A 14,466-nucleotide genomic window follows, 5' to 3' on the forward strand; every position below is an offset into this window, starting at 1 on the left:
CTGCCCCAAATTAGAATCATCTAATAATCTCCTCAGAGATTTGACATCATGCCAAATGTTGTATGTGTCAAAGGATTTTTATATCTTGGTTTAGTATCGATCACTTCCTTCCCTGTATCTTTTCCTCTTTAGTATTGCAAATTCTTGAGCTTGCCTGATAAAAGCCCCAGCTAATAAATTTACGGCAATTTACAAAAACATGGTTCCTTCCCCTCTACAAGCAGTGATCATAAAACACATTTTAATCAAATGAAGCAAATAAGAGTTGAAACTTAATAATGCTTAGCATTTCTATGGTATATTAAAATGTTTCAAATATTTCATCCCAGTAACTATTATAGTATCTGGGAGCTAGTGTGGTGTAATGGCCTGAGTGCAGGACTAGGATTATGGCCAGGGTTTAAATTTCCACTTACTCATGAAAACCCACTGGGTGACTTTGGGCAAGTAACATTTTCCCAGCTTCAAAGAAAAACAATGGCAAACCTTCTCTGAACAAATCTTACCAAGAAAACTGTATTATAGGCTCACCTTCTGTTGGAGTAAACTTGAAAGCACATTACAACCAATCAGGGCTGAAGCCCACGATGAACCGCCCAAGGCAACCAAATTGACAGAACTGAAAGAAGGCTTATCAAACTGACAGCTAATTCATAACTACTGTGACATACTATCTCTGCATTTACTTGTGACAGTATGGACATACAAACAAACATGGTCTAATGTTGCTAATCAGATTCTGTGTATGTTCAGAATACTTTTACATATGTATCACTGGCCAAATTGCGCACCACATGCATAAGTACATCTGAGTCACATGCAACCCCCATACCTAGACATGGATGCCTTCTATTTGCACTGTATGTCTTTCAATGAGATGCACATTCAAACCTGCATTCAAATATGTATTTCAAACCCCATTCTGACACAGCTACTTGTGCATAAATGTCAACTCTAGGTATGACTAGACATGGATCAGGATTCATGTTGTTTCAAGTTACCTGTCGATTTATGGCAACTCCATGAATTGTTCATAGGGTTTTCTTAGGCAAGGAATACTCAAGAGATGGTTTTGTCAGTCCTTCCTCTAAATATAGCCTACAGCACCTGATATTCAGTGGAGGTCTCCATCCAAGTACTAACCAAGATCCCTGTTTAGCTTCCAAGATCAAACGTGATTTGATGCCTTTAGGGTAACTGGACCCACCAGGATTCATATACAGCCACAGAATTTAACACACAACATTCATATTTTACCTGTATGTGTCTGAAATTTAGTTGTGGATTAAAAATGCATCCCTTCTAGTACAGTATGTAGTTCTTATAAAGCTGTGTCACAATGGGATAACAAGTGAAAGGTTATGTTCTCCTCCTAATAGTCTTCTCAAGAATCAAGACTTCTCAACAAGCACACATTAAATATTTCTATATAATGCTATTTTGGGGGATTTGTTTTCTGGTAACCATGTTTAAGATTGTAACATCCTTGGTACTTACAGGACGTCAGTAGTTTTTTTAAAAAAATCTTATTTTCAACAACTAAGAATCTATGCGAAACTAGTAGAGACAGCAAAAAATTAACAAGAGAGCCATCCATAGAAAGCTTAGGATGCAAGGCTGTATGTATACAAAAGCAACATACAGAAGTGCTAAGGTATATTAAGATAACTCAATGGAGATTCAGCATCACATCAGCCTGGAGCAATCTATGCAGAACAGTTTGGTATGCTGCTTTTCAAATACATATCAAGATTTTGTTTTAAAATAATACAGAATTACAACATATTTATCATTTCTACCAAATTTTATTTCCAAACATCTAAACATATACATTGAGGCTTAACACCACCAAATATCATCACACATCCTTTATATTAACTTCAAAAAGAGAGAAGAAAACAAAGAGCTCATAAAAATTGAATGTACCTTAAAGTAATAGAGAATGAAAAAGCAGAGATGGTATACTGGACAGTTTACAGCTATGGCTTTATAAAGCATCTGAGTATGATCTGGCATGTAAGAAAAGTCTGTTCAAAGAGCAGACTGAACTATGTATAATTAAAATAATATGTAATTAAGTTACATGAACCATGCTCTCTTTTCATTCTAATATGTGAACTATTACACAGGTCTCTCAAGCTATACTTCAGCCATTCTGGCCTGCCTTTAAATGTATCAAGACATCTTATAGTGACATTCAGACAGGAAATATTCATTTTATTAAGAAAAAAGAGAAGGATAATTTAGTAGCAAATTAGCCTGCCAAAGACTCAAAGCATGTCTCTATGGTACTTAAGTAATGGAAAAACGTTTTCCCACAGTATGTACTGAGCTCAGCAGGAATATTCAGAAAGCTGATTATAGAACTGGAATAAAAAAGATTAGATAAAATCATGGACCATTGGCTGAAGAACAGCTGTTGACTAAAACAGTCAGACGATATGAATTCTTATAAAACAGGATAGCCTTCTGCCTTTGCTAGGTATAAGAGAGATTGTTCCATAATTGTTCCACTTCTTGCCATGTAGCTTGTGAAGCATCCATCCAGAAGAAGCCATTCTCCAAGACAATAAACTGGCCTTTGAAGTCATCAAGTCTACCCATTTTGTAGCTCTGAGAAAATCCAGTTAGCTCAAAATGATTGCAAGCTAGGTTTTGAGGCTTGTCGAAGGTGATGGACCACAGTGATGCCTTCTGGTTCAATGAGCTGCTCATGCCTTAGTAATATCTTCCCCCCAGCCCAAAAATATCCACTGTAAAAGAATAAGCAGGCACAGAACCAGAATAAAATTGGAAGAAGTTGTCTTCACAATTTTTCAGAACTGAAAAGACTGAGTGAGGTCTGTTGGATTTTAGGGTGAAATCTTGCAACCATCATGCCATGAGTTTCTAAACCTCTCCAAACATCAGGGCTGAGTAGTTGCACAGCTATTTGCCTCCCCCCCCCCGCCCCAAACACTGGACTACAAGTGCAAAAAAAATAATTTTGCTGCTGTTTATGTAATATTGGATCTGTACAAAAGCATTCTTTTTTAAAAGATTACTGTGAGGTGTTACTAGCTTCCCAACAGAAAAGGAACAATATAACATATTTGTTTTGAGTGATCTTGAGTTTGTGGATATACATATTTTTAATTGTCATGTTTGGGGTTTCTTAATGGATTTAGATTGTTACCTGTACTTTATTGTATTCCTCCTGGTTCTTGTAGTATATGTTTGTAGTATTATTTCTTTCATAAACTTTATGAATTAAGAGAGATAAAGATTTAATATATCTAATTTAATATAGAATTTGTACCGAATGCAAAGCACTGAAGAGTTCAAGTCCAGTTAGATGAGAAATTATTAAATTTACTATGTTTCCAGTTACTGCCTCTAAGAAAAGCATAGGCAACAAAGTAGTGAGTGACAACAGATTATATTCACAAATTATGTACCCTGGATCTCATCAAAGCATTCAAGTTTATTCTCTTCCATCAAGAATGAGAGAGTTCTATAGTTGCCATACAATTTTCAGGCTAAATTTCTTGTTATAATCAAAAAGCTGCATACCCAACTCACTGCATGCAAGGCTACCTTCACCAAATTACTTTGAACTTTGACAAACTGAACAGATAAACTAAAGATGAGAAACAGCCTTCTATATCTAGGTGCTGTGATACTATGCTAAGATTTGTCAAGTTTACATATGCCTGTTCTTCAAAGGGCAGGGTGCTATCTTCCTAGTGAATATTTTGTTGGATGTTCTAGACAGACTAGGGCCTTCTCCTTTAGCCTTTAGGATGAATGCAACTACTCTTGTCTTACCAGAGATTAACCTATCCCTGTAAACCCTTAGACTGAGGAAATATTTCTTAAAATGAGGAATCTCTCTCTTCAAAAACATATATGTTGCCACGTTTTGTTCAGCTAGTCAGAAATTATGTTCAAAACTGGATGTGCAGAAGCAATGCAGACTTTCAAAGAAGTGATACGTGACTGTACAGCCACAGCAGCAATTCATATGGATGGAGCCACCACAATGGCCCTACTAATCTCCCAGTCTGGAACTGTTGCCTGAGATAAACACATTTGCTATGGACTTGTTGCCTTCAGGAACACTGAATCAAGAGCTGATTCAAAGCACCTTCAAAAGGACAAAGAAAACTGTTAACAGTTGTTTGCAGTAAGACTTTGCACACTAAATTGACTACCACAATGGTGTTAAAACTCTATCCTCATTCAGTGGAATTGATACAGTTCAACAGACTAGATGCCAAAGAAATCTTGGCTCTACTGTGTCTAAATTATTGAAAATGTTGGTATCAGTTATAAATGCAACATGCCACTGTAGCCTGAACTGTTTTATTTGACTAAATTATAGCATACCTTGTGCCTGCTGCTTCTCATAGAGTTTTAAGAATTGGAATTACAGCATGTGTCTTTGTGGACATATTTTTATGATAAATGCAATTTGTGAGGTCGCATTATAATCCTCACAGCACCCACCAAGGAATTTATCACTGTAAAAATGAAGCACATATGCTAACAAAACATTTCATCTGCTGATCAGAAAAACCTTGAATGAAACCAGGTGAGCATCCTGAGATTTCAGAACGGATGTAGGCTCCTATATGCATTGCTATGATTACTCTAGATTTGTGGAGCCCATTAAAGTCTTTATGCCAGACCACAATCTGCTTCTGTTTTCAAATCTCATTGTTCAGTCAAATGAATGTGGAATCTTTTAATATAATTTATGTGAAAAAAGGGATGGGTGAGGAAGAAATTCATTTAGAGGGAAGGAAAATGATGTTAGAGAGCAGGTAAAGTTCCAATATGAGTGGAGGGCTTAGCTGCTGTTCTCATTCCTAACAGCTGTAGCCTCACACAGATGGAAAAATATTTGGTCAGACACCAGCAGTCAGTGAATGTGTTTGGCTTTGGCAGCCCCTCCAATTCCATTGCAACTCAGCGCAGCTTACTTCTTCTTTGCATTTACATTTCTGCAGACCCAGTTCATGCCATCCTTCAAGAACAAAAGAACAAGAAAATAAAGAGAACATTAGTTGGGAACACTGGATGAGAAAGAAGGAACAATATATAACCCTAGATCCTAACAAGCTATTTTTACACTATACAAAAACACTTTCTCTATTTTTCTTAGGCAAGGAATATTCAGAGGTGGTTTTGCCAGTTTCTTCCTCTGAAATGTATGTAGCCTACAGCATCGCATATTCATTGGCAGTGACCCATCCAAATACTAACCAGGGCTGATACTGCTTAGCTTCAAATATCAGATGGGATCTGATGCCTTTACATACCCTGAAAAAAAAAAACCATGCTGTTGCCAAAAAAAGACCCTGATGAAATCATTAAATAGCTTCCAATAATATAGATCCAATTAGAAACGTTTTAATAGATGAAATTAACAAGATGATGGGAGTGGGACCAATGTACATGCATTCACTTTAAAAAGAAGTAAGAAATTGTCTTTAATAAATAAAAATGGAAAGGATGTACAAAGGCCAGAAAGTGGGATTCTATCTAGTTATGTATATTGTATAAAGCTGCCACTGTAGAAAATATCATAGGAAAAAGATTTAGTGTGAGCTTTGCAAACTGCAAAAATTGTTGGATAAAAATAAGTCCATTTAGATCAGGGGTAGGCAACCTGCGGCCCGTGGGCCGGATGCGGCCCGGCGAGGCCTTGGGACCGGCCCCAGCCCAGTCCTGCCGCCGATTGCCGCCGAGGCCTTTGGGGGGCAATTGTCTATAGAAGCCTCAGAAACATGTATTTATATTAACATTTTTTAAAAAAATCAGCAAATTTTTCACGTGTCCTCCATTTTTTTTTTAAAAAGTGTCTTCCATTTGAAAATTTTGTCCTACATTTGTCCTGGTTTATTTATATATTTAATTTTTTTTTAATTATTTAATTATTTATTTTTTGGCTTCGGCCCCCCAGTTGTCTGAGGGACAGCAACCCGGCCCCCGGCTCAAAAAGGTTGCCTACCCCTGATTTAGATTAACCATGTCCACTTCCTGGGGTCTACTGCAACTTTGAGAAATCTGCTTGCAAAGAACGAGGCGGTTTTCAACAATTCCTTCCATTCTTTCTGAATGTGATTCTAAAGAAATAATCATATTTGCACACATCATGATATACAAGGCAAGCAGCACTCCTCATTCATTTTGAATGTATGTTTATTTGCTCAAGTAGAACAGCTGAGACAGCTTAAAATAATAAATATCTGCTGACATCCCTTTGATTTTCAGCACAACAATTCCACAAACAATGTACCTCTGCAAAACAACAGCTAGGCATCACATTTCTCAGTGGAAAGCAAACCAGAGCCCACCATAGGGTAAGGCAAACACTGCCAATGCCACGAGAGAGCTCAGCCAAAGGGCACTGGGCTACTTGAACACTGCACAATTGGGGATCATAAAGCAGAGTTTATGATGGGATTTACTGTGGCTGTAAGCCTGACTGTATAACAAGGGCAAAATAATGACAAGGCACTATGCAGGAGGAAAGGTGATCTTTAAACAGCTCTTCAATTCCTATCTAGGTCACTTTACTTTGAAGGCAGGAACTGATCCAAAAATTCACTTTCAGAATAAGAGCTGATTCAAAAAGAACTGTGATGGTCTCTAATTAGTTTGTAGGAGAATGAGTGTAAGAAATTAACACACAGTCTCAAGGAAAAAAGGACAAATTTCTATTGATTGAAGTGGTGCATACAGACATTTTAATCTGCAGGTAAGCCAGCTCCTGTAATCACTCCAAATAAAAAATTGTCAGTATCAGTGTTCGTTGATGCAAAACAAAAATTCTCATGCAGTAACTATAATGCAGTGTCTTAATGGGATCTCAGAATTGATGAAGAATAGGTGGGTATTTGCAAACATGGAAAGAAGACACCTACACCAATGGCTATCACCATGTCTTGCAGTAATCCATTCAATAGGTTATGTTGTTTGTGTGTAAACATGTATTCATTTTGTGTCTTCTGAATCACTGCTGATCAGTGTCCCTAAGGTGATGTTAAGTGGTAATGCTATGAGACAGGGTGAAAAAATCTTAATCCATACTCTCCACAACACATATATTTTCATCAACCTCTGTAATGCCAACCTCACTCATTTTTAGAACAAAAAGATAATATTGCCTTTCCTGTTTTAGCATTCCTGGTTTTTTTTATTGCTCTTCCCTCAATTCTCACATTCCCTCTGGGAAATGAAGTGATCAGAATTATTCATAGTGATTTAAATATAGAAATACTTTTGCTTATATGAAGTTATTCTGATATTGGCAGTTTTATTTTTCATGGAGGCCTCTATTATGCTACCTTAAATAAATTCTGGATTTAATCTACAGGTAAACTAGTTGGTTCATGCTTGTTAGTCATTGCATACATTAGTGTTCCTCAAAGTACTGGTCCCTGAACTGATGCTGGTTCCCACACCACTGGCTCCCAGTGCTTGGAGGTAAAAAGAAACTATTTTACTCAATGGGCACAAATATAGTGCCCATCAAGCACTAGAGAAAAAAATAATTGCTGGTTCCTTACATCAGATACGCTGAGAAACACTATTTTAAAACAATAGATAGAGTCACCACACATCTTCTTTTAGATAAAGAACAAAACAAAACCCAATTAGTTTCCCAAAGCCAGAACTGGGCTTCTGGTCACTTTTGGTGATGTACAGCAGTGGCAGTTAAGGAGCGGGGAAGAATTGGTCCCAGATTGCCCAAGTTGCTTACCCCTAATTTATACCATGGAAGAAATTTGCAATTTCAACTGATCCTAATAAACTATCATTAAATGGTATTTATTTATTTGAATGTGCATCCCGCCATTCTCCCAAACTCATATTCAAAGTGGCCAAATGACACATGATGGTTTGTCATAATATGCAGTTGGAAACATGAAATTCCTGTATGCAAGCCAGAGGCTTAGGCATGCTCATGCAAATAAGGGCTGCAATGTGAACAAATCAGTTTAGTAATAATGATAAAAATAATAATGAAACAGTTTGTGGAGCAATTTTTTAAAAGGTCAATCTTTGACAGTATCTCTGAATATTTTTCTCTTATTTATGTTTAAATAAACTTCCAGTTCAGATAAATAACTCATATCTGGATCCTTGCTTATCTGAAGAATGTAAAGATTTAGCTGATCTCTGTCAATTCTAGTTGCCTATGATCATTTTCTTTCAAAGGTAAACCACAGCAGTTTAACCCTAAAATACAGTACTATCTACCATTTTTAAACCTTCTCTCAACCTATACATGAGGTAGACTTGTACACAAGTATGTTGGGTACCTCTTTCAGTTAAACAAAACCTACCTGGAAAATGTTTTAGCAATAATTTAAATTAAAAAAAAAATCTGAACAGGATTTTCCTTGGCAAAAATAATAGCGAAGATGTGTTAAACTGTGATTGTTTTAATTTATTTATACATGACTACCCATGGCAGAATCCACCCTTTAAATAAGATGGAGAAGTATATAAGCTACATCTGAATAGGAAAGGCATCAATTCATTCCTATTTTACAGAGTCATACTACAACACGGGTCAAACCAAGCCTTGACCCACTATCCTTTTTAATGGTCCCTTTAAATGAGGAAGTATCACAAGGTGGATTTTGTTACATCTACCCTTTTACTCTCACAATTCACATCTTGTCTTTATATCAGTTTTGGCACAGGTAAGAGGGCACTGGCATTTCTGCTGTTACTGGTGGTTGTTGGATTTTTGTTTGATTATAAGATTTGTATTCACCATTTTTAGGATTTACTAAATATTATCACTGAAATCCCCAAACCCCCAACTTTCAACAAATTAAAATGCCTGGACAAACAAAAATTGTTTTTGTCTTGCTCTGGAGAGAATGCAATGCTGGTGCTAACTGAACTGTTCTAGGGCAGATCTTCCAAACCTGTGGTGCTACTACTGAAAGAGCCCTCTCACTTGTTGTTGAGTACTATCAATCTGCTAAAGGGAGTTAGGTACCAGAAGGAGAGCCTCACTATCCCAAAAGACTGACAGAATGATATAGAAAGAAATGCTGCTGCTATTTGTTTTTTGGTCCCAAACTATTAATAGGTGATATGACAGCCCTGTTCAAATATTTGAAAGCACGTCATACTGAAAAGGGAGCAAGTTTGTCTTCTGCAGCTCCAAAGAATAGGACCCAGAGCAATGGATTCAGACTATTGGGGGGGGGGGGGGGAGACTCCACTGCAACATCAGAAAGAATTACCTGACAGTAAGAGTTATTTGACAGTGGAATATGCTGCTTGACTGTGATGTAGTTTCCTAAAGTATCCAGCTTTAAACAGAGGCTGGATGGCCATATGTGCTTTGATTGCATATTCCTGCATGGCAGGCAGTTGGACTTCATGACCCTTGGGATCTCTTTCAACTCTATGATTCTATGATTCATTCAAGGCCTTAAAGGCAAATAGCATAACTTTGAATTGGCCACAGAAGCACATATGCAACTTATGCAAATCCTTCTGAACTGGTATTTTCAATATGCACTGAACAGTCGTTTTTCTGGTGGAACATCTAGTGAAACCTTTCACTATTGTGACTTTCTGCTTCCTCTTAGACCCACTAATTAATAAAAGGTGGGAAGACAACTGAAACTAATTAAAACTTTAAAGTAAATGGCTCTTGACATGGTTTCATGGGATAGGGTACAGAAAAACAGAAGGAGATGAAATGCTAAATCTACTAACTAAAAAAAATTGAGCTGGCAACCTAGGTAGTAGTTATTTTTTGAGATGCTCATGTTAATGCTCTAAACCTAGGCGTTTGATGCTAGCCATAAAATTGAACAAGACACAATATTTAAAATGGGTCACACATGTTACTTGGTAGATTTTACTAGACCTAATCACATGAAAACTAGCTACTACAAGTACACCCCTGAAGTCTCTTGAGAAATGATGCCAGAAAACTGTATCTTTTAAGGGAGGGTGACTGTTCTATGTAGGCAATCAAAAACACAAGTAATGTTTTTGCTTATATGGACTATTTCAGTACATGGTTATATAGGATGACACAGTGACTCTCAATTTGAAATAAATGCACACATGGCTTTTTTTTTTTTTTTTTTTTTTTTTTGCGCATTCCTAGTCCTGTACCGGGAAGGAGCTATAAGATGTAGCTATGATAGTCCAACATTCCCCCCACCAACCTGGTCATTTTCTGGTTGACGGAGAGCACGTGAAGCAGCAGATGAGTGCCCACCTATTTTCCTACAGCTATGGGCACAGTGACTAGTATCAACATGAATCTCCAGGGGTTCTCTGAAGAATCCTGAAGATGAAAATAGCTAAATACTTGTTTTCTGCTCCACACTCTCTCCACTGCCCATGAAATGGCTGGGTCTGAGGAGTTTGGGAGGTGGGATTTTGGTCACTGCATGGTTAGTGCTGAATTCTGGTCCCTGCAACCACAACAAAACAATGAGTTGTAATGGTATAAGTCCAACTTACACCATTGTAATTCATAAACAGGATGTCAGTCATGAGATTTTCAAAACCATTCATAAGATGTGTGTGTACATGCATGAGTTTGTATATGTATATGTTAAATGTAGATGGATATCCTCTTAGAAAGTATTAATGACACAAGCCTCTGTCTATTCACATTTTTAGATCTCTCAGTTCATCTTATAAAGTAATCTTATGTCTTGGTTTGTAGAGGCAGCAAACTGACCAAATCCTTTCCCCAAAGTGTGAAGGATATTTCTAGCCCTCATGCTTCTGTCCTTCTCTACTTCAGCTTGTCAAATGTGAAGAACAAAAGACCTGGTGGAAATCTGTCTGTGGCTTTTTTTAAAAAAAAAGAATCCCTTCTCTGAACTGTGCTATAGAGCTTGATTGATGCAAGGAAGGGAAGGGAAAGAAAGCAAAGTGGTTTCTTTAGTTATGACAATGGAGCTGTTTCACAGTGGGACTCATGAGGATAAACCAGGGGCATACTCCACATCCAACACTTCTTCAGTGGAACCTTTCACTGATATCAAAAAGGTACTAGGGCAAGGTCACAGAGGATTCCCTCCTTAATTAACATTTTTATTTAAAGAAACCCATTTCAAATAATAGTTAAATTCTCTAAATGTATATAATTTATTAACCATAATGTAATCTCATTAACCTTGAAATCCCCAATCTTAACTACCTAATTCTACACACTATAGTATCAACTACGAAACTAATTAAAATGACCTTCAAACTATTTCTTCTTCATTTGCTGTCATTATTTATTCTTTTTTGATACTCTGCCCTGAGGCTGTCACAAACCATTTCCCATTAACTCATTCTCTTTATGTTCAATTCCACGGGAAGTCCCCTATTCTTCTCATATCCACAGTTATCATCTTGCACTCTTATTATTGATGCAATGTTCTCCTGGGTACTTTATCCTATTTACTATCTCCTTTTAGCATTCTAAATAAAAGATTCTGTTCCCAGACTCTTGAGTGGTTTCTTGTTACCATTAACCATGACTAAAACAGTGCAACCCTATATATGTTTACACAGAGATAAATCCCACGAACTTCAGTGGGTTTTACTCCATAGGTAAGTATTTAAGGACAAAAACCTAAATCTTTATTTTATTCCCTGATGAGGCAAATGAACAATTCTTGCACATCTATCTTATCTCAAATGAAGAGACAGCTATTCTTATATTTATATTCAGGGCACATCTCCCCTTAGAACACAATCCTGTGAACCAGTGGCTTTCAAACATTGGGTCAGGACCCCCACGGGAGCAAATGTTGCTCAAGGGACGAGATTTGAAAGCTCTGATCCATTCTTGCAAACTTTATCATGTGTAAAATTTACACATATATTGAGTTACATATTGAATTTACTTAAATAAAACTGTTCTAATTTGAACATTATTTCCTTATAAGGTGTTAAAATATGAATATATGTGAATGTGCAAATGAAAATACACATCCTAAATAAACAAAACATTTTTATTCATATACTACTTCGGTGGGAGCATGACTTCCACAGGGGGTTCCCAAGGGTAAAAAGTTTCAGTACCATTGTCGTACACCTTCAACTGGCCCCCCAGTTATGGCCTTTCCTGGACAGGGATAACTTAGCTAAAGTATCTCATGCAAAAGCAGCTTCCCGATTAGACTACTGCAATGCACTCTATGTGGGGCTGTCTTTGAAGACAATTGAAAACTGTAGCTAGTGCAAAATGCAGCAGATACCCTATATAACATTCAGATACCCTATATAACAACAATATTGAAGGAATTGCACTAGCCACCAATATGCTACCAGTGTGAATTCAAGGTGCTGGTGATAACATTTAATGCTCTAAACAGCTTGAGATCATAATCTTTGAGGGTGTGCCTCTTTCTATACATGCCTGTCCGAGAACTGAGATCTATTGGAGGGACCCTTCTCTGTGTCCTACTAGGAAGGGAAAAATAATGTGGGAGGACATGAGAGAGGACCTTCTCTGTGACAGAATCTCAGTTGTGGAATTCCTTCTTCCTGGAGGCCTGAATGGTGCTAACATTCAGATCATTTGTTTTTGTTTTTATTATTATTAAAGTTTTCTGGCATAACTGATTTTATCCAGGATGAACATATCTTATGATTGTATCATTTACAGTTGTTTTAACTGGTTTTAAATTATCTGGTTTTGAGGGATAAACTATTTAGCATATTTAAATCTTATTTATTGTTTTAAATTGATTTTACTTTAAGTCTCCCTGAGCTCCTTGGATATAGGGCAGAAGATAGATAAGATAGACAGTTAGTCAGATTTGAAAGCCTTCTCTTCTCATCAAATAAACATCCCATTTAATTCCCTTCCCTCCCCAACCCAATGTCAAAACCTCTCCTCCAGCAACAGGGATGTCGTGTTAGGCAGTCAGGAGAGGTCCAGAGAAGAAGGTGGGATGGAAGTGGTGTTTTCCCATTTCCAGCCTGTGTTCTAGTCCCCAAAGTTTTACCCTCGACTTATCCATGGGTCAAATCTAATTCCATGATTTTTACCCTGAAACCATCCCTCAACCTATACATGAGGTAGACTTGTACACAAGTATGTAGGGTACCTCTTTCAGTTAAACAAAACCTACCTGGAAAATGTTTTAGCAATGATTTAAATTTTTTAAAAAATCTGAACAGGATTCTCCTTGGCAAAGATAATAATGAAGATGTGCTAAAGTGTGATTGCTTTGTTTATACACGACTACCCATGGCAAAATCCACCCTTTAAATAAGATGGAGAAGTAACTAAAGGAGCCTTACATCTGTGGAGATCATACATTTTATATTGCATTTAAATGAATTGTTTGCTTTTTATTTCATTTAATGAAAAAGAGTAGCTTTTCCATAGTCTAAGAAAAAGATGGAAGAATCTCAGGTAAAATACAGGATGACAATGGCCTGTTACAGACTGCCAAAATAAAGCTGCTTCGGGTCTCTTTGGAGATATGCTATTTAAATGATGCATGGGTCCTAAGAATCCGGAAGCTGCACCAAAGCTGCTCTGCAGTGCTTAGGAATGGAGTGTGGCTTTGGTGTGACCTCCGGACTCTTAGGACCGATGCATCATTTAAATAGCATTATCTCCAAAGAGACCCGAAGCAGCTTTATTTTGGCAGTCTGTAACAGGCCATTGACTGAATGACAGGAAGGAGAGCGAACAAAGCATAGTGAATTCACAGTGATGTGCCTGAATGAATGCATCTCAGGTTTATATGTTGATATACGAAAGGTACAATGAACAACATATTTGGGCCTTAAGAGTCCAATATGTGGACAGCTGGGGGAAGAGAATGAAGTTTGCTAACTTGTTATATAAATAGATTTCTAGTGTTTACAAATGAAACGATATACAAAACATGAAAATGAAAGCAAAGTCAAACCCTCACATAAAATACTTCTAGAAGCTGCAGTGTCACAGCAGCTGCTAACATGGCCTGCTGTTGTTGAAGAGAGAGGTATGGTGATACCTATTTTTAAAGAAATGCTGGCTCCTTTTATCCTTCAGTTCAGCTTTCCTTATCTATTCTTTGAGGATTATTTCACAGATGGAAAATTTATTTTTATTTATTCATTTATATGAATTATACATAACTATGCAACACCCAGTGTTTTGCTTTGATATCACAGAATATAGATGGGCATGGGCTAGGAGGGTTGACTTACATGATGTGACATAGGTCGGCAATCAGGCAGCATGACATTTGCCCTGTGCCTTGGGTCTATGTTTGAGCTAGTCCAATATGTTTGCACTGGGCCTGTTTCCTTGACAAAAAGGATGTGACATTTTGGCTAACTATCTAAAAATGTAAAGGGATCTTGTAGCATCTTTGAAACTAACTAAAAGAGAGAAGTTAGTAGCACAAACTTTCATAGACTTCAGCGTACTTCCTCAGATACATGAGACAGAGTGAAAAGCCAGAGACAGACCTATATAGCAGT

At 37.2% G+C, this 14,466-nt stretch overlaps 1 protein-coding gene across 2 annotated transcripts in view; it reads right to left on the bottom strand.

The window, feature by feature from the left end:
* Nucleotides 1-1,792: 1,792 nt before the first annotated feature.
* Nucleotides 1,793-14,466, bottom strand: part of ARL3 (ARF like GTPase 3) — a 46,787-nt gene continuing 34,113 nt past the window's right edge. For both annotated transcript variants that reach the window (XM_089509764.1, XM_089509763.1), the window contains exon 6: nucleotides 1,793-5,008. In XM_089509764.1, coding sequence (XP_089365890.1) covers nucleotides 4,961-5,008 — 48 coding nt within the window. In that variant the 3' untranslated portion in view covers nucleotides 1,793-4,960. The remainder of the gene's footprint in view (nucleotides 5,009-14,466) is intronic.

Source organism: Sceloporus occidentalis, unplaced genomic scaffold (genome assembly GCF_023333645.1).
Source record: "Sceloporus occidentalis isolate IW3139 unplaced genomic scaffold, rSceOcc1.0.p SCAF_2, whole genome shotgun sequence".
Classification (NCBI taxonomy): Eukaryota; Metazoa; Chordata; class Lepidosauria; order Squamata; family Phrynosomatidae; genus Sceloporus; species Sceloporus occidentalis.